Below are 21,470 nucleotides of genomic sequence, written 5' to 3' on the forward strand. Positions count from 1 at the left end.
ATATAAAATACAAGCATAAAATCCTACTACTACATAAGAAATAAAGTCATATCTTGCTAAAGCAGCATGGTGTTGGCCTTACACCTGAGGATATTAACAATGATCAAAGGAAGGACTAATTTAAATGTGTTCCTTAATGAATAGCAATAGAAACCCAGTCCTTATTTTGGCCTTTATGATACAATAAAAGTAAAATAAATAAAAAGAATAAACTAATGATGATGGCAAAACCATAAGTGTTACCATTCCTAAATTCTGCATGCAACCTAAAATGGTTGTGGCAGGGTACAGAGGCCCTCTAGAGCATGGGTAACAGGCAGGGAGCTGACTCATTGTGCATGTCTCTTGCTGGCATGGAAGGGTAGAATAAAATGAAAGGCTGAAGCACCCTATTAAATGAAATTGGCTAAAGTAGCACAGAGCCAATTCAAACAAATGTGGGGCCCCCTGCAGAAACAATCAGTTGGACCTAGGTATTAAAGATTTAGTGTATGACCTTCTCCCCAACTTTCCTCAGACTGCTATGATGCCACAGCAGTTAGGGGCAAATAAGGAATGTGTCCAAAACTGGTGTGTGTATTTTTCCCTTGAGGTATCACAGAGCTCTCAGTCAGCACAAAACATCTTGTACTCCACAGCTGGTAGCACTGGAGCATGAGTGGTGTATGTTCCACTGTGATTTCAAAATGTTTTCCTAGTAATGTAATGTTTTCCAATGATCTCTATAGGCTCTATGGCACCTTGAAACAGGGATCATGTCTTCTCTGTTTACACAGCACCTAGCACCATGGGGACCATTTTGGATGGTGAACTCTTAGTACTACCAGAATATAAATAATAAATAACAATAACTGAGTGAACCAGCCCTGAAACCTGGAGTTCTATAATAGTTCCTTAGTATGCAGTGTTGCTGTAGTTGTTTTTGGATTGCATTGTACTGTACAAAGCAGATAGTTGTACCAAATGTTAAAGGAACTTTTTAGCTTGAGCAGAGACTTTGGGTTTTTTGTTTCCTCATGCTGCTTGTCAGCACTCCCTCTCTGATTGTGGTTTTGATTTGTTAAAGCTGATTAATTTTCCTCACTGGACAATAGAAACTTTGGAGGAAAACACTTGGTTGATTACATTTTGTTTTTCCATTGGCCCATGTGAATTGCCTTTGAGAGCTTACAATGGTCTAATGTGTCTTAGATTTCCAAAAGGCAGATGCATGGTTCATGCTGTGCAGTCAGATACACAACTAAGTTAGAACACAAACACATAGGTTAGAACATCAGAAAGTGACCTTAAAATGCAAGTCAACCTGGATAAATATGTCAGGGACTGCAGTAGATTAAGCCTCTATTGTACAGCTAGTTTATAATCTTAAACACATTTTTCAGATTCTGTTTATAAATAAGCTAAACACATGTAGTGAATGCAATCCCTGGGCCAACTCTTGCACTTTCTTGTGTAGGTGTACTTGGGAGCAGGGTGGATAAGAGGACAGGAATCCCCTTCTCTACTCAAGACATAAATGCAGCAGCTAGACAAAATGTCCACAGTGCTTCTTTCAGTGCTAGGTGAGTAACCTGGCTAATAGACTTAGTAACGATCCATGTGGGGCATGGCCAAACCACTGGCCATTCTGTACATATGCTGCCATTGGCAGCATGTTCTGGGAATATATGTGTACACATTATTTCCTTTTGGATTAACAATGAGTGTTGCTGAACCTCTTGCTTCCAGAATAAGGAAGCAGGATGGCTCCTATATCCTCTGCTTGACTACTCCTACTCCATTCTTTCTCCAGTGTAGTAAAGAATGTTAAGGGCAGGGTTTTCTCCTGTCCACAAAATAGAACCACATTATTTGTAAGAAAATTATCATCATTAGTGACTTTTGAATATAATAGAGGTATGAAATAATTAGGAAGAAAACACTACATCCTCAACTACACATTTCAGTATACTTAGTTGATGCAGCATTGCAATCACATTTACCCAAAGTCCAGTACTGCAACCACTTATGCCTTTGTTTGACTTTAATCACATGAGCAGCTGTGTTTAAAGTTAAGCGCATATTTACAGGATTGGGGCCTCAATGACTATAAAAAAGACCTTTTGGTGCATGCTCCATGTAATAAGACTAAGAAAAGTAATACTACTCCACTTAACAATTAATGTCATCATGTTTGAGCATTGATCTTATTAGTCATTCTTCCTTTGGATCTTCCATAACTTGTGACAATGTTCCCTCTTTTAACTTATAAATTGCAGCCTCTTGGCAGTGGCAAAATTCCAAATAAAATAAGTCTGGGTGAATATCTCAAGTCCTGAGCCTGCTTTCATTGCAATCAATGACAAAACTGTCATTTATATTGGGACCAGCCTATAAATTAAAAATTCTGCCCTCAGGTACACCCTTAGAACCTTAGTAGGGTATGTGTGTGTGTATCAAGAGAGAATTTGGTCAACTGGCAAGCAAGTTAGACCTAAAATGTAGAGTTTAGCTAAAAAAAGAAAAACAATAACACCTACTACTCATAGAAATCAGTTTAAACAGGTTTTCTGGTTGGATATAATCTCTTACAGTTTTTGCAACTAGTGCAGGATTGCTGTTGCATGAGAATCTGAAAGTGAACAGACTACAAACAAAATGAAACTATCTTAATTGTCAAAGTTACATCAAGTGCAAAAAGTAAAAGTAAATTGGATATAGCAAATTATTTTGTTTTGTAATGTACAGCATTAGTAGCATAATCACAGGGTTTTTAAAAATGTGAGCTTCAACCTGGCAGTTTCCCTTTAACCACTTCTCGTTGTTTTATATTTATTCTGAAATTAGTATCACATAAATGCTCAGATTCGGCGTTGGTGTGTGTAGTATGTAAAAACCTATGAATCTTAGGTACTATATATGCTCTATTGCCACAGTATCCCAGTGCCTCACAGTCTTTAATGTATTCTCTTCACAACACCGTGTGAGGTATGAACTCCATTTTACAAACGGGGAACTGAGAGGTAGGAGGCTAATTTCAGATCACAGAAGTGTGCAGGGAATTAAACGCTAGTCTACTGAGTCCCAAGGCACCCTAACCACTGGACCATCCTTCCTCTCCATGCAGAAGAGAGACAATAGTCACCATAAATGGAAAGACCCAGGACAGCAGAAAATGTGGCTCAATAAAGTTTGAAACAGAGAGAGTATTTGCAGGGTCCCACCTTGCTAAGAAGTGACCCCCTGCACGCACTGGGGCTGGGGCTGTAGTTGGGTTTCAGTGAACGGGGGGATTCAGTTAACCTGGGTTTCCCTGTACTGCCTGCGGGTGATGTTAAAACCTCTCTGCTTCCGGCCCTGGCGCCTGCCCCCAGGGACGGGACAGGACAGCCTGGTCCAGCGCAGCTTTCCCGTATCGAGCCGCCTTCTCCGACTGTTCCCCGTTTAACTCATCCCGGCCGCTCTCTGCTCCGCCACCGGCGCCGCCCGAGGCCAGAGGGTCTGACCCGGCTCGGGCTAGTCCCGCTCGCAGCACCTCTCCCATCCCCCACCCACACCCGTCACCGCGGCGGCTTCCCTGACCCAGCCCAGCAACCGGCTCCGCGGCTCGGGGAGGGGAGCAAGGCCCCGCCCAGCCCGTGGCGAGGCAGGCCCGGGGAGCCGCCCTTCCCCTTCCCCTTCCCCTTCCCGCAGCGTTCCCTGGCCCCTCCTGCTGGGCTTGCCCAGGCTCTGGTCTCTCCTCCCCGCTTCCCGCTAACTGCCTGCCCGCGTCTCCGGCCCGCTTCCCGCCGCTCCGCCCGTCCCCGGCGGCACCATGTTCCGGTTCCTGCGGGGCTTGGTGCTCCCCGAGGCTGCCTGCGACGAAGCCAACAACAGCTCCAGGTACGAGAACCTCTTCAAGAAGCTGGACGTCAATGAAGACGGGAGAGTGGACATCGCCGAGCTCCATGCGGGCCTTAAAGCCCTGGGCATCCCCCTGGGCAAAGATGCAGAAGAGGTAGGGGCTGGCCGGGGCCGGGGCCGGGGCCGGGGCCGGAGTGTGTGTGAGAAGAGGTAACGCCTGTGGAAAAACTCTGGGCTCCGAGGCAGTGAGCAGGCACTGGCCTCTGCAGTAGTGAGCGGGATGTCCCCAGTGATCACTCGCCTCTGGCTGGTGTGCAGAACGGGGCCCCGCCCGCTCGCCCAGGAGACTGTCTACACTGCAGAGTTTTGTTGGCAAAAGCAGCTTTTGTCAGCAAAACAGTGGATGGAGGGAGGTGTGCACACTGCAAGGCTCCTGCCGCTGTGGCAACAAAATAAAACCATCTGGACAAGAGGCCTGGAGCTTTTTTTGCGACAAAGTTAGATGGACGGAGTGTCAGTGGAGACACCATGCTTGGTTTCAATGCTGTTAGTGGCCTCCAGGAGGTGTCCCACAATGCCCATCCTGACCGTTCTGGTCAGTAGTTTGAATTCCGATGCCCTGCACCCAGGTACCAAGGCATCTCCCCGCTTCCAGGGCTGGCTTTAGCAAGTGCAGGGCCCAATTCCTGGGGGGGGAGAGGGCTTGTACTCACCGGGCGGTGCTCCCAGTCTTCGGCAGCACTTTGGATTGCTGGCGGGGGTCGTGGGGCCGCGGGTTTTGCCGCGTTCCGGCCAGGGCTGCGGGGCCATGGGGCTGCCACGGTCCAGCCAGATCTTTGGCCGGGGCTGCGGGGCCATGGGGCTGCCACGGTCCAGCCAGGTCTTTGGCCGGGAAAGCGGGGCAGCGGGGCTGCCATGCTCCGGACGGGGTTGCGGGGCTGTGGGGCTGTCGCGCTCTGGCTGGGGTCGTGGGGCTGCCACGTTCCAACTGGAGCTCCGGCCGGGAGAGCAGAGCTGCAGGGCTTGCCGCGTTTTGGCCGGCACTCTGGCCAGGGGAGTGGGGCCGCCGAAAACCCTGGTGGAGCTGACCGCCGCCGGGGTGAGTAAAAAAAATTAAAAAGGCACCCAAGGTGCGGGGCCCTCTTAGGTGCGGAGCCCGATTCCGGGGAATCGGGTGAATTGGCCTAAAATCAGCCCTGCCCCCTTCCCCCTGCTTTTAAAGACAGCTGCTGCAAAGCTCTTTGTCTTGCCCTGAATATTACGATTACTTCCCCAGCTGTTTTTTTTTTTTTATTTGTTTGCTCTGTTGCCCATTTCAGATCCCTTCTGCCCTGCGGTGGGGTATAAGGCCGAACCCATTAGAAGAAGCAGGCCATATAACCAAAATGGAGCTACATTTCTAAAGTCATTTTGCTACATTTAGATATTTCTTGTATAAGAAGATCCTTCTCCAATATGTATTAGTGTAAATCAGGAGTAACTCATTTTAAGTCAGTGGAGTTACAGTAGTCTAGGTGAAAGGAGAGAGAGGCCTAAAATATGCAAAACTTTTTTGTCAGGGTTCTGGTGGGAAACAATTTTTTTCCTTTTAATATGTCTAATTTAGATATCTTAGGCCAGACAATTTTTTAAATAAAATGCCAGGACTGCTCGAGTCATTAGCTGTTTATAACCCCAATCTTTGAAATGGATCTGCGTTTCAGTGGGACTCCGTGCTGCCATAATGGTACACTTGCGTGCATCTAATTCAGGACTGAGGCCTGTGTTTTTAATTCCTGAGTATACAGTTTTTATTGTAGGAACTATCATGTATAGGCTCTCTGTAAGGCTGTAAATAGATTAAACGTTCTGAGTCAAAATTTTATTAATAGCTTGGCAGTTGGTAATTCTGTGGGCAGTTGGGCTTGGTCTTGCTCACAGTGTGTCATCTCTGGTATCTCGCTACCCCTTGTTGCGTGATACCTGATAGCACATTCCAGGCCTAGCATAATAAAGAGAATGATTTTGCTGATTTTGGCCCTGGCTTCACAATTTGCATCTCTCTGCCTGCATGATCTGAGTCATGGCAGTGTAAGTTCCTCTTGGGCAACAGATAAGAAAAGTTTTAGCACTTTCACCCGTCAGTCTCTGTGTCAGTGGGGTGTAACATTAGCACTGGCTACTGAAGAGGAGATGCCAGTAGAAATGATGAGTATGGGCCTGGCCAATGGAGAGTTAAAATACTTTTTTTTGTTTATATGTTTATAGGACACATTCCATGACTCCACATACACACAACTCCAAAACATTCATACTTCACTGTATTGTGATGTTCTTGTTGACCCATTGCACTTGCATGTACTTTACTGTCAGTGACATAATTTCACTTATGAATATAAAAATCTGACCATATTACAGAAATACCATGGGCCAGATTCTTAGCTGGTGAAAATCACCCTAGCTGCGCTGAGTTTCATGGAGCTATGCTGAGTTACACTGGTTGGCTAGGGGTATATTGTGAAATGGCTTATCATACATAATTCTGTGGATAAGAATCTTCTTATGATAAGGTGATTTTATATTCTGAGAAGGCAACATTTGGTCCAATGTGTGTGACTTTTAATTAGATCTCCTTGTTAGCCAAAGCTGGTGAGCTTGGCCTTATTAGGATAGCTAATCTTAAAAGTTTGCATTTATTTCAGTTATCTTCAATTTGTATTGACTTTCCAAATTTATTATCAAACCTGAGATTAGTTTGGCAAGATAGATAACTCTATCCAGTGTCATATATACAGTATACCTCAGACTTCTGTGTAACACAGCGGAGGGCAAACTACAGCCCGTGAGCTGGATCTGACCTGTCAGGACTTTCAGTAGGGTTCCCTGCCTGCCCTGGCCCTGCGCCGCTCCCAGAAGCAGCTGGCACCACATGTCTGCAGCCTGTGGGGGTTGGGGGGGCAGAGGGCTCCGTGCACTGCCCTTGCCTGCAGGCACTGCCCCCCGCAACTCCCATTGGCTGGAAATGGGGAACTGCAGCCAATGGGAGCTTTGAGGACGGTACCCGCAGGTGAGGGCAGTGTGTGGCGGAGCCGCCTGCCGCACCCCACCGCCAGGAGTCACTGCTGGACATGCTGGCCGCTTCCCCTGCCTTAGCCCCCACTGCCACCCCAGAGCCTTCAAGGTAAGCGGTGTTGTGCCTGAGCCCTCACCCCTCCTGCACCCCGCACCCCAACCCCCTGCCACACCTCTCCTGCACCCCAACCCCTTGCCCTGAGCTCCCTCCTGCACTCCTGTACCCCAGCCCCCTGCCCTGAGCCCCTTCCTGCACACCATACTCCCTCCCGCACCCCAGCTCCCTGCCCCAGTCATACTCTCATGGCCCTGCATACAATTTCCCCACCCAGATGTGGCCCTCAGGCCAAAAAGTTTGCTCACTCCAATGTAACATAACCATAGTGTAACATCATGCATTTCTCTTATTTTTATTATATGGAATAAATAATTTGTTTTTTAATAATGCCATGCATTATTGATTAGGCCTCCACTTATGGAAATAAACGTGTGTGTGCGCGTGCAATTATCATACAAAGGGAATGGGAAACGAGGACAAAGTGGCCTAATGATAATGTTACATATAGTATGTATTCTTAAAACTCATCACTTTCAAGTTGATCTTGAATAAATAAAAGATTACTATACTTAAAGGAGCTTTTAGCTTCCTGACTGTCCTTGGTATTCATTCATATTCTATATTGTCATTACCCAAGGCAATTTATTAATATTCATACAGAAAAATAAAACAGGAAATGCACTTTTGAGATAGAAACACGTCATATGGCCTCCAAATCAGAGGGATTCATTTTGTTTTCATCTGTAAGGGTGCAAATCCAGAGCAGGTCCACCAAAGTGAATGGAGTAACAACTGTGTAAAATAGGGGCAAGTGAGACCAGTACTGGATGCGTTGAATTAGAAAGCCTGATTTAGTTGCAGTGTTCAAAACCACCATTGCAATGGGTGGATTTGAGTTCTTTATTTTTTATCAGTTACTTAAGGGAGGGACGGTACAATCTGTTTGCTTAACTATGAGAATTGTCAGTTTTTAATTGCATGCCAGCAGCAAATCTCAATCCTACTTTGTATGCTTATTATTGAAAACCTGTTGCACCAGTTTTGTGCGTGTAGTAAAGTTGGCCTCTTACCTGGTGCAAGGGATGAAGTGTGGGTGGAGCAAGTTAGGGACCTAGGTTTTCTCATATTTAAGGGAAACTGAATGTTTAATTTCTCTACCTACCACACTAAAAACTTTGGGAGTCAAAATGCCTTTCTAAGGTTATAAGTAAAAAATGTTTTATCATGGCAACCTCTAATAATTGTCAGCCTCTCCAGTTTTGCTTGATAACTTTTATATATGGAAAAGCTGAACCAAATGTAGAGACTGATAATCTCTCTGCCAAGTACTGCTCAGTTACATCAGTGTAAATTGGAAATAAATCCATAGAAATCAGTAGAGTTACCTGGATTTACAGTGATGTGACTGAGAACAGAAATTGTCTTCCCTTTCTTTAGCTGCTACAAAATTAAAAAAACAAAACAGAACCAGAAAAACCCTACCTTCCATGAGTCATGTCATGCATGGGTGGGAAAAATATGTGGAATGCACTCAACATCCTGTATGTTGGTTATTTTAAACTTAGACTATTTCTACAGAACAGCCTATGTCAGCAAAATGTATGTTATTCAGGGGTGTGAACATTCTGCCCCTCTGTGCAAGGTAGGCTGCACTGACATTAGCATTCATGTGCACAGCAAGAGAGCTTCTCCCTACACCTTGGGCATGTCTACACTACAGAATTATTTCGACCTAAGTTATGTTAGCATACAGCTGCCACAGTAATTAAATTGTATTTGCACGTCCATCCTATGCTCCTTTTCACACCAACATAGCTTATGCCTCTTACAGAGGTGAGGTTTTTTTAATGCCTAGACAAGAGCTCTCTCCCATCAGTATAGAGCGTCTTCACCAGATGCACTACAACTGCATAGCTGTATCGGTGCAACTGTGCCACAGGCAGCCTCACCTCCAGCTCTTTTCCTGTGCTTAGGTAGCTACTCGGTTTGTTCTGCCCTTTTCTGAGTCTAAACAAAGTAAAATTGTCCTGTTCTGGTGCTTTGTTTCACTGCGAGTCTTAGACTTGGTCTGCCCTACAAATGTATGTTGGTATAACTGTGTCACTCAGGGATTTGGAGAGTCCACATCCCTGAGTGACATGGTTATATCGACATAACCCTCAGTATAGACAGTGCTATGTCATCAGGAGGGCTTCTCCTATCAACATAGCCACTGCCTCTCAGGGTGGTGGAGTACCTATGCTGTTGGGAGACGCTCTCCCATTGGCTTAGATAGCATCTTCTCTAAGTGATATGGTGGCACAGCTGCACTGATGTAGACAAACTCTAAGGCCTGGTCTATGCTATGGAATCAAACTGATGCAAGGCAGTTTATGTGTAAATTTCGCTCCCACTGGCATAACTGTTCCACTACACTGACTTAATAACTCTACCTCCATGAGAGGTGAAGAGTCAATGTTGATGTAGTACAGTAAAAGCTCTTTTATCCGGCATGTTGAGGGGCTGGTGGAAGCTGGTAAGTGAAAAATGCTGTTTAACTATGAGGGAGGGAGTTTGGGTGCGGGAGGGGGCTTGGGGCAGCGAGTTGAGGCATGGAAGGGGGTGCAGGGTGCCAGATCCGGAGGGCGCTTACATCGGGCAGCTCCCTGCAAGTGGTGATCTGTCCCGGCTGCTCCTAGGCAGAGGCGGGGCAGGCAGCTCTGTGCGCTGTCCTACCCTGCCCCAAGTGCTAGCTCCACAGCTCCCATTGGCTGGGAACCACGGCCAGTGGGAGCTGCTGAGGCGGCACCTGCAGGTGGAGGTAGCACACAGAGCCACCTGCCATGCCTCCGCCTAGGAGCAGCTGGGACAGGTCACTGCTTGTGTGGAGCTGCCTGAGGTGAGCGCCCTCCCATCCCCGGATCTGGCACCCCGTATCTCCTCCCGCACCACAACCCGCTGCCCCAAGCCCCCTTCTGCACCCAAACTCTCTTCCAGAGCCTGTGCTCCACACCCTCTCCTGTGCCCCAACCCCCTGCTGACCCCACACCAACCGGACTATAAACTGGAACTTCAATGAAGATCAGAAATGCCAGTTTATAGAGCTTTCTGGTTGGTGAAGTGCCGGATAAAACATCTTTTACTGTAATTAGGTCAACGCAACGTCAGCGTAGACTCTGCATAGCTTACAGCGACTGCTTCTGGCTTTCAGAAGCCTTCCCACAATGCGCTGCAGTGACAGTATAGTCTGTACAAGCACTCCTGATGAGGACATGCACCGCCGACACAAGAAGAGCATAGTGTGGACATGCAAAAGCGATATAATTACTGCGATGGCTGTAAGCTGATATAACTTAGGTCAGCATAATTTTGTAGTGTAGACATGCCCTAGGTGTGGACAAATGCAAATTCAGTGCCTAAAATTAAGTGCACGTATAAGTCTTTGCAGGATTGGGGCCTATGAAAAGATGATAAATCTCATGCTTCATGGTGTAAGTTAACTACTTGAATTGTTCAAGAAGAAATTTCCCTTTCATATTAAAGTATTATGTAATTGGCCTCTTGCATAAGGAGTGATAGGGTATCTGGAGTCTTTTAAAGAAGCATAAAGGTCACTGTCCATTTTGGGATAATGGACTAAATGGTATGCGCTGGTATTTCCTCTTTCCCATCTTCTCATTCAACTTTATTCATTTCCAAACATTCTGGCAAGTGAAATAATGTTGTAGCTATATGAGGATTTATGTGCACAGCCCTTAAAGATAGAATAATTTATCTCACAAAAGGACCCCATAGAGCACACTAATAAAAATATGAGGAGTTGATGGTCTACTTGTCCTTCATCGTGTCAATTTGCAACAGACCAAATCCAGACTTCTTAAAAATTAGAAATGTGCACATGTGAAAGGCTGCCAGAATGGCACTGATTATAGTTTGTAGTATATACTACTTCCCAGAATCAAGTAGAGGCACTGATTACATTACAAAGTTGCACAAAAGCCAAATGGACACATTATTTTAAGTCAAACAAAGAGGAAATGCAATATGGCCACAGTATCATGGCTTTCCATAGACAGCATTAACTATAATAATATCGTTAACGCACAGTCACTCTGAATAGTGGAAAAAATCCTTTTGCAGAGAAGCAAAAGGAAAATAGATACTGATTTCTTTTTAAAGTGAGACAGCAAGAAAAACGGGGGCCAGATCCTCAGTTGGTGTAAGTTAGTATAGCTTCGGTGATCTGATCTATTCAGAATACACTGAAGGTGTTAAATTAGCATCCCATAAAAAATGAATTTACATATAGAGTTCTGTTTTTGTTCATCTTATCATATTGCATATTAAGCTTTGTGATAAAGCTGAAGATGGACAAGAATTTTCAGGTATTAGTTTTCAGAATGATAGCAGATTATTTGGCTGTTTATTACATATCTAGACCCAAGATAAGACTAGTGAGATGTAATCAGATTGAGTATTCAAAGTTCCAGTGACAATTTATGGTCTGAGTTGAATTACTTTTATTTAAGATCATATTTTGACATAATGGGCCTGATACTCATTTATACTAAGGGTATGTCTACACTTAACCCTGCTGTAGCAATTCTGTGTAGCCACTCCCTACAATGATGGGAGAAGTTAATTGACCTCCACAAGAGGCAGTAGCTATGTCAGTGGAAGAATTCTTCTGTCAACTTAAGCACTGTCTATGCCAGGAGTTAGATCTGCTTAACTGTGTTGCTCAAGGGTGTGGATTTTTCACACCCCTGAAAGATACAGCTGGATCAGCTTCACTTTTTAGTTTTGAGCTGGCCTAAGGGCTCTTTACATAGCTCGGACAGTGTAATGGGACCTTAAAGTGGGAGTAAATTACATTTATACCCATACAAAGGTCTCTTTACACTTTCAAACTGGCATAAAGGAGCCTTGGTATAAATGAGAATCAGGCCCAATGATATTTACCTCTCAGCAATTGGTTTGCACTAATATCAAGATTTTATCAGGTAAAATGATTTTTCTTTTATGCCCTGAAAATAAACCAGCAAGTGACCCAGAAGTCCAGTTTTAGTTCTAAATACGTGTTCCCTAGACCTGAAAACACTGCAGAACATTGAAGTGTATATAACATAAAAAATAGAACAACAAAAAAATAATTTTAGAATGCTTTCAACTAAACCAGACTTTTTGAGGTTTGCATTTTCTTTATAGTTCTGTCCCTTTTGTCTGAGAGGAGGTTTAAATGCATAATTATACCACCATATTTATTATGCATAGTTAAGTTTGTGTATAATCTGATAATTGTCTATTTTGAGTCTTAAAATGCCGAAAAGCTAAAGTGTGTGTGTGTAATCAGATTGAAACTTGTCATAGATGTTTCTAGCATAGAAAGCATGTCCCCCTTTTATTTCAGCTATTAAAAAAGCAACGTCCCACCCCTCCCCTAAAAGCCACATAACTGAAATTAATAACAGAACTATGTAACATTTGTTTTTCTTGATGAGACAAGGTGAAGTAAGCAGCATTTTAGGCCAAATTAATCTAAATTAGTGCCTCTTCATTATAATGTAACCTGGATAATAACATTTCAGAAGTGGCTGTAGCTGCCGCAACTGCGTGAACAAAAATGTGGAAAGCTTTCCAAAAGCAAATAGTAACTACATTTTGAATCCATATAGTACAGAGTTTACCCATGAAGTTTCTCACACATTTCTCTCTCGGTTCTCCAGTTACCCCCCACGTTCCATTCAAATTGCAATACTATTTGAGATCTTTATTTTCTTAGTTCTCCCATTCTTGCATCCTTCCAAGCCTGATAAGTCTTCTGTTGTGCTGAATGTCAGCTGTCTCATTCCCTTCTCTGTTCTTAGATACACTTTTTAGTAACTATTGATTAATGAGTAATGAAATTGTAACATTACTTCTCTTCAGATCTGCAGTAGGGGGCATAGAAGGTCCCAGACCTTACCATAACCAATGTCTTATCTTGTAGACTTCAGTGATGAAAAATCACAAATGTTTCCTCAGTAATAAATCTGATTTTAGTTTTAATAGGACATGCAGATTAATTAAAATGAAATAATTTTATGACCACCAAAGCCTGCCATATGCAGCAGGCCCTAAGTCTTCATTAAAAAGATATATGAAGTGTGCTTCTCATACTTAAGCCTCTGAAAAGTGAAAATTAATCTTTATGTACATTTGGGTTTCATTGGTTTTTTTATTCTATGTTTAAGTAATGCTTGATGGTAAGGTCAGGATTTTATGAAAGAATGTCATAAGTGATTATACCTTTTCCTCTTGTTGCTCCAGCCATAGCAACAGAAATTGCCCCATATGGACACCAAGTCAGCAAAGCTCTTATACATGTGGTTAACTGCTTTGCTGAATAATGGTATTGAGTCAGCACAAATGGGCCCAAGCCAGTGGAAAACTGTTGATTTTAATCCAAGACTTGAAGACCCCATGATTCTAGGTTTGTTTACATGGGGACGCTCAGGAAAAATTAATCCAAATTAGCTAAAGGTGTGAATTAAAACTGGATTAGTTAAACTGCATTCAGTTTTATTTAATTAACTTCCAAAGTGAATTAAACTGATTTAAAACCACTTTAATTCAGAATGAGAGTGTCCACACAGAGGTTTAATGCAGTTTAACTAAACTAGGTTCAGTTCACACCTTTAGTTAATTTGGATTCATTTTCTTGAGTGAAATAGGTATATCTCCAATTATTTCTATCTCCTAGAACTGGAAGGGACCTTGAAAGGTCATTAAGTCCAGTCCCTTGCCTTCACTAGCAAGACCAAGTATTGATTTTTGCCCCAGATCCCTAAGTGGCCCCCTCAAGGATTGAACTCATAACCCTGGTTTAACAGGCCAATGCTCAAACCACTGAGCTATCCCCCCCCCCCATAAAAAAAGAAATAATTGGACAAAAAAATAATTGGAGTGTTTCCATGTAGACAAGCCCATGTGACAGGCTATCCTACTTAATGGACAGATCACCCTGCCAAATATGTCCGGAGTTGCAAGGAATGCAGATGGAGAGCTCATGCAAAGACAACTTGTATCTCTTATGCTGTGCTGCTTCAGATCTTGGCAACTTTTAACTCCTAATCCATGAGACTGAGGGCAGGTCTACACTAGAAGTGCTACATCGGTGCAGCTGTACCGATGCAGCTGAGCCACTGTAGCATGTCTGGTGAAGATACTGTATGCTGACAGGAGAGCGCTCTCCCATTAGCATAATTACTCCACTTCCGTGAGAGGCGGAACCGCTGATGACATAGTGTGGACAGCACTTAGGTCACTGTAATTTGCATCTCTCAGGATCGTGTCATTTTCACACCCCTGGCAAAGTAAGTTAGACCAACTTAAGCAGTCGTGTAGACCTGCCCTGAGTTGCGAGAGTTAATCCAGGCTTTACAGTAGCCTTTTCAGCATGCCATAGGTAGCAAATGATGTGCTGGCATCTGATTGGCTAGGCTCATTTTGTGGATTTTGTTGCTGTGATGGACTAGTGAAAATAAGATCTCTTGCTCCCTGGTACTGTAAGAAGGGAGAACTTCAGGTCAATAGATGGTGTAAAGTGCTAACAGGGACAAAGTTGTCATATAGTGATCAGCATCACACATTTATATATCATGGTTCCTTCAAGCTTCTTGGATGGATGGATGTCAGTTTTGGGAGCAGGAAGAGGCCACTGCATATATTTTAAATGACAGCAATACTCTTGTGAAGGAGGGGAAATAATCCAAAATAACAAAGTCTGGGTAAGTAAGCCTGGCCTCAGGTTCATTTGGGTTTAAAAGGATCTATACTGGAACTATCCCTCAGCCACTGCAATGTGGAAATACTGATTTATTTATAGTGTTGTATTTAGTGTATTTAATAGTGTCATTTACAGAGTTCCATAAATGTTCTTTACAGATATAAATAGGACAAGGGGCCAAAGTTAGCTTTGGTGTTAGAGTAGGCATCCGCTGAAGACAGTGGAGTTGCACTCACTTAAGTAGGGTTGAATTTGAGCCAAGAAGCTTGCAGTCTAATACAGAGGTAACAGACTAGGATGCAAAGCTGGATGATCCCATATGAAGGGATATTGAATAAGCAAGCTTTCCTTCAGCTATACCCCCTTTTCAGTCTGGGGAAAACCTGTGAAACAAGTGGTCAGTATACACAACCTGCCTGGTTTTAATATGTAATGTGAAAACATCTGGTCACAGCTGGGCAGATAATTACTGTTATTATTGTGGTGCTGTTTTGATTTTGGCTTTTTGTAATGCATTTGCAGCACTGCACTCTATTTACTAGTCATAGTTTACAGAATGATCATGAGTCACTAATTGCACCAATTGAATGCTGTTTCTTTGTCCTTATTTTCTCCTCTAGATGAAGAGGCTGGAAGTTGGAAACACCCAGCAATCTCTTGGTGACTTCTGACTTTTAAGCATTCATAAGATTTAATTAATCAGTTAAAATAACAAGCTAATTTGATTGAGAATTATTTTATAAAACAAAACCAGTCTCATCACCCACCACTTCTTTATTTTGGATCAATGATAAATTCTGAAAGGGAAACTTTTTCACAAACTTTATTTAAAATCATAGCTACAATACTTTAATAGTGACATTTTCAGGAATTTAAAAGAAAAATCTACATACAAATGTAAAATAACTTTTACCCTCTTTGACTGTGTAGGTACCATTATGCTGAAAATATCAGTGGGTCATAATTGTACCACTCAGTAATCTAACAAGGTGTCAGGTGCAAAATATTTAGTGGCTTATTTGAGAGATTGTTGCAAGTTTACCTTGTTTGGCAATGAATATTGTATGTTTGTGAACAAGAAATCATGGAGTAGCTGACAATACTGGGGAAAATAAAATACTGCAGCATCCTTGCCTTTTTCCTCACCCCAGGTTTTTAATTTCTTCTAGTGTTTCATTCCACCTCCAAATGCTTGGGCTTGTGTTGCCTTAGGGTATGGCTACACTTATAGTTGTACAGCGCTGGGAGTTACAGCTGTCTTCGTACAGCTGTGTAGGGAAAGTGCTGCAGTGTGGCCACACTGACAGCTACCAGCGCTGCAGTGTGGCCACATTTGCAGCGCTGTTGGGAGTGGTGCATTGTGGGTAGCTATCCCAGCGTTCAAGTGGCTGCAACGTGCTTTTCAAAACAGGGGGGTGGGGTGGAGTGTGACAGGGAGCACGAGGGAGACAGAGAGAATGGATTTTTGGAGCTGACACTGTTCTCAGCTCCCTGCCTTGCAAGTTCTAAGGACTGGAAGATACACAGCACCTACCTTGAATCATTTAAAAAGTTTTGACCCCTTCCCCCACCCCTCTCTTATTCACTAAATGCAAATTATGCACTCCTAAATAGCCTGCAGACCACATAAGCAGCTGCTCAACACGGACTCCCCTCTCTCCTCAAGCAAACAGCTGTGAACATTCCAAAGCAATTCCCTTGCCTCCACTCATCGCTCGCTGGAGCCATGGCTACACTAGAGAGTTGCAGCGCTGGTGAGAGGGTTACAGCGCTGCAACTTAGGATGTGGCCACACTTGCAAAGCACGGCCAGCGTTGCAACTCCCTGGTTGCAGCGCTGGCTGTACACCCGGTCGAGCCTCGGGTGTAGCGATTCCAGTGCTGGTGATCCAGCGCTGGTCAGCAAGTGTGGACCCCACCAGCGCTTTTATTGACCTCCGGGGTATAAGGAGGTATCCCAGAATTCCTGTCCACAACAAACCGGAAGAAAGGGAGAGCTCGGAGTTCAGCCAAACTGCTTATTTAAAAAACAAACACAGCTCCTGTTTGCTGAGCGAGCGGAGGCAGGCAGGGGAATTACTTTGGAATGTTCACAGCTGTTTGCTTGAAGAGAGAAACAGCACGCTCACACGGCAGAGGGGGAGGGGGAAGTCCATGTTGAGCAGATGCTTATCTGGTCTGATGGCTATTTAGGAGTACATAATTTGCATTTAGTGAATGAGAGAGGGGTGGGGGAAAGAGGTCAGAACTTTTAAAATGATTGAAGGTAAGCACTGTGTGTCTTCCAGTCCTTAGAACTTGCAAGGCAGGGAGCTGAGAACAGTGTCAACTCCAAAAATCCATTCTCTCTGTCTCCTCCACGCTCCCTGTCACATTCCACCCCACCCCCCTGTTTTGAAAAGCACGTTGCAGCCACTTGAATGCTGGGATAGCTGCCCACAATGCACCACTCCCAACAGCGCTGCAAATGCTGCAAATGTGGCCACACTGCAGCGCTGGTAGCTGTCAGTGTGGCCACACTGCAGCGCTGGCCCTACACAGCTGTACGAACACAGCTGTAACTACCAGCGCTGCAGAACTGTAAGTGTAGCCATGGCCTTAGATAAGTAGCTTGGGGGAGCTCGAGGAACTTGGAGTTCAGCCATTCTTCCAGGTTGTTGTGAACAGGAATTCTGGGATATCTCCTAATACCCTGGAGGCCAATAACAGCGCTTTTGGTGGCCACACTTGATAAGCAGCGCTGCATCACCAGTGCTGCAATTGTTACACCCCAAGCAGACCAGGTGTACAGCCAGCGCTGCAGCCAGGGAGTTGCAGTGCTGGATGTGCCTTGCAGGTGTGGACAGTTATTAAGTTGCAGCGCTGTAAACCCACCACCAGCACTGCAACTCTCCAGTGTAGCCAAACTTTAGTGTGCTAGGTTGAGAAAAGGTGAAACAGTTAGCTCTTTGTACAAAAGGCACCAGAAGCAGAAGAGCAATGACAAACTGTTCATTTGTTAGAAACCACAGCTTGAATGGTATACCATGTTGGATCTGGATATTCAGTCAAAAAGTGGAAGGCCTTAATGTTAAAATAGAAATAGACAAACGGAAGGCAATTTTAAGGTTTGTGCATCATTGAATCTGCTGGTGCGCTCAACTAGTAGTTATCAGTTCTTTGTATATATGCCTTGTTGCTATGTCTCGTGTAATAACTTTATTGCTTGGGTTCAAAGTTTCAGACAGAGTTGAAATGGCATGCCTTGGGGAAACATACAAACGTTTTTTTTCCCTTGCTGTTGGACCTAACCAAGGGTGTGGTGAGCAAACAGCAAGTCTATACCAGGAAATAGCAGGCTAACTCTCCTGGCAGCTCAGGTTACCAGCCTCATCATTTGCCTCCCTGTCCCTAAGCCTCTGTTGTCTGGTTCTGGGGACTAACAGGGAGGAGCCTGCACTGTAATTCATCTAATTACCCCTTATGGGGAAAGCTGGAGAGTAAGAGGAAGCAGCAGGTAGGTTCCAGAAGGACAGGAAGATAGAAAACAGTGTCTGGTACCAGTCTGCACCTGCAACAAAGAAGAAATTTGGTGGCAAAAGTGTTAAAACCTGTGGTGGCTTAGAAAAATGCCAAATTCTACAACTACAGAATAGCAGAGTCAATGGGGCCCTTGTTGAGGTGAAGGGACAATTCATATCTCAGAGTTACTGTCTCAGGTTCTCTGCAGACTCAAGCAGGCATCATTGCATTATCTATGCTCACAAAATACGTGGGCTGCAACCTATAATGAATTTCTGATCTTCCAAGCATTGCTGCTCTCTTCTTTTTGTTTTTAAATTTAGGGCAGAGAGGGGAAGGAAGAAGCTTTTAGTTTTGGAATATAAATTCTGGTTGTTTTTCAGTTTCTTTCATAATCAAGTTATTTTGTTTTCTGTGGTATAGCTTCACAGTCAAATATCTAGGTCTGTTCCCAGTGCTAGGTTGGGGGTAATAGAGCACTGTGTACCCTGTCTGTTTTCAAAGTCTGACACATTTAAAAAATAACAACAAAATTCACATTTAAAAAAAATTAAAAACGTACCTTAAAAATGTGTAAATTAACTGCATTCATGACCTATTTATTTTCAAACACATGCTTTGAATTCTGAAAAGTCATTGCAATTAAATTTTTATTTAGGACACTATCCAGTCAGTTTCCATGGAAGATAATAGGGATTCTCTTTATCTGACGTTGGTTTGCCAGAATGAAAACTGCTAACTGGATGTATATATTGACCTGCTACATGCCAATTAGCTTAGCCTAGAGAGCGTATCAAATGGGTCAGTGAAAATTTTGCCCCAGTATCTGAGGATAAATTGACCTATTATGTGTGTCAGCCTATCAAAAAACTAGGTTTTTTTGTTTTGTTTCAGTGTGTTTTTTTTTTTAAGCTTATGGTCTTTTTCATGAGTAAATAATGATCAGTCATGCAGCTGTCTGGTTGGCACACTTTTCCATAATTCATCTAAATAAATGTCTTTAAAAATGTCCTTTTGTTATTATTTATGAAAATGATATAGTGTATATGTGTATAAATAACACACACCACTATATTCTGGCATCATGAAAATAATTCATTTATTGTTCTTGTACTCATGAGTGATTGCTCTTCTCATATGACACGTGAGTTAGCAAATTACGTGGAAAATGAATTAACAGATAATAATAACTAGAAGCAAATTAGTTGATTATCACTGACACCAGATTTTCAAACAGTTAGTGTCACAAATGAAATATGTGCTGTAAGATGTCCACCAGCAGGAAACTCAGAAGTGTTGGCTTCAATCCAAAACTTTATCTCAAAAATAAATTGTAGGTTGTATAGATTGAAAGAAGATTTTCATCCTAGGAACTTCCAGAATTCTAGGGTGAGCAAAATGGATGATCCTTCTTTTGAAACACACCTTTTCCTTCCGCCCCACCCCTCCCTCCACCATGTCAAAATGGTTTGGAGAGGCTCGGACTGTGGAAGTGTTTGTAAAGACAAAATTAGGCAGTGTCCCCATTTATTACTTTCTAGTGACATCCATATAAAATGTGTTGAGTTTATAAGTAAAATTTATGTTTTCTAATTGCAAGCCCTACATACTCAACCACGAATCTCTATTCTCTCAGTCTCTCTTGTTGTTCTCTAGTAATAGAGATTCTGTAATTGGAACTTAGTTAGTTAGCATTCTGTTTCAGCTGTAAGCCAGAACATAATCTTGCACATTTTCCCATGGGGTGTGTTTGTGTGTGTGTGTTGGGGGGTGTGTGCACACAGAAGTATGGAGTAGTAACAATTTTAGTCAGTGAAGCACTGGGAATATTAACACGTTTATTGGTTTAGACAGTGCTACTTCTAGACAGACAAGGTGGGTGAGGTGTAATATCTTTTATTGGATAAACTTCTGTTGGTGAGAGAGACAAGCTTTTCAGTTTACACAGAGCGCTTCTTCAGGCTAAGCTTGAAAGCTTGTTGATCTAATAAAAAATAGTACCTCACCCACCTTGTCTCTCTAATATCATGGGACCAACATGGCTACAACAACACTGCATACCACTTGTAGATGTCACATTTCTGATCAGAACTTCAGTGTAACAACCTCTTTCTATAAAGGACTAATCTAGAAAACAGACTTTTATCTCCTAACTAAGAAAGTCAGTGACAAGAAATCTATTGATGAACTTCTGAGTGATGTTATTAATGACAAAATCTGGAAGGATCAACCACAGTGATAAGGATGTTTGAGTGAGCTTGGCTTGGGTGTCCCTCATCAACCTGTTGTTGCTAAAAGGAATTAAGTCATAGCCATAATCTACAGTGTGTTAAGAGCAGTAATACTGAAACAAGTTGTACCCTGCAGTCCATTAAGAATAGTTGATATAGTGCAAAATATAATATATAGTTGTTTTTGAACTGTGCACAGTTTGCCATGCTAGAGGAAGGCATGGAAGTCACTTTTTATTTATTTCATAACTGAATGCCATGTGACCTTCCCCCTCTAAATATTTATTCACAATTTTCTAATCCAGTGGTCCCCAACGTGGCGCCCGCTGGGGCATTTATGTGTGCCCGTCTAGTGCCCAGCAGGGGAGAGAAGCCGTGGCCCCGCGCCTGCTGGGGACAGAGAACTCAGACTGCAAGCATGGTGTTCTCTGTTCCCAGCAGGCCCGAGGCCCACCTACTGGCCAGAAGGGGAGACAGGATGCGGCCCCGCGCCTGCTGGGGACAGAGAACTCCAGGGCTGCAGGCTGTGGGTGCCGGTGTTCTCAGTCCCTGACAGGTGCAGGGCTGTGGCTTAAGCCAGAGAGAAGCCGCGGCCCTGTGCCTGCCAGGGACAGAGAACCCCGGGGCTGCAGGCGCCGGTGTTCTCTGTCCTCATGGCTTCTCTCTTCTCTCTGGATTCATATATTATGTTATATAAAATATGATGTTTTTCATATTATTTAATGTACAAATACAAAATAAGCTTTGAAAAACTGCTGGCGCCTGCCACACTTCTGAAAACATGAATGTGCTACTGGTCACGAAAAGGTTGGGAACTGGTCTAGTCACATGAATTTTGTTCAGAAGATCAAAAATGTTGAAAACTTCAGATATGGGCATAGGTTACTTTAGTGGAAGGGTTGGGGGAAGAAGAGAGAGACATTTAACATACCAAGATATTTTAGAGATCTCCTCCTGGCCTGTACGGCCAGCATGTGATAAATTTTTAGTTTTCTTTAAGCTCAGTAGATTCTTTGGCTGATTCTTGCTGGTCTGCTCATTCTTGGAATGTGTTTTTTATT

General features: G+C 43.4%; 1 protein-coding gene across 1 annotated transcript in view; it reads left to right on the top strand.

Annotated features, from left to right (window-relative positions):
• Positions 1-3,617: 3,617 nt before the first annotated feature.
• The window catches only part of SLC25A24 (solute carrier family 25 member 24), a 47,624-nt gene continuing 29,771 nt past the window's right edge, over positions 3,618-21,470 (top strand). The window contains exon 1 of the mRNA XM_030572363.1: positions 3,618-3,976. Within this exon, the coding sequence (XP_030428223.1) occupies positions 3,794-3,976 (183 nt within the window). The 5' untranslated portion in view covers positions 3,618-3,793. The remainder of the gene's footprint in view (positions 3,977-21,470) is intronic.

This window comes from Gopherus evgoodei, chromosome 8, assembly GCF_007399415.2.
Source record: "Gopherus evgoodei ecotype Sinaloan lineage chromosome 8, rGopEvg1_v1.p, whole genome shotgun sequence".
Classification (NCBI taxonomy): Eukaryota; Metazoa; Chordata; order Testudines; family Testudinidae; genus Gopherus; species Gopherus evgoodei.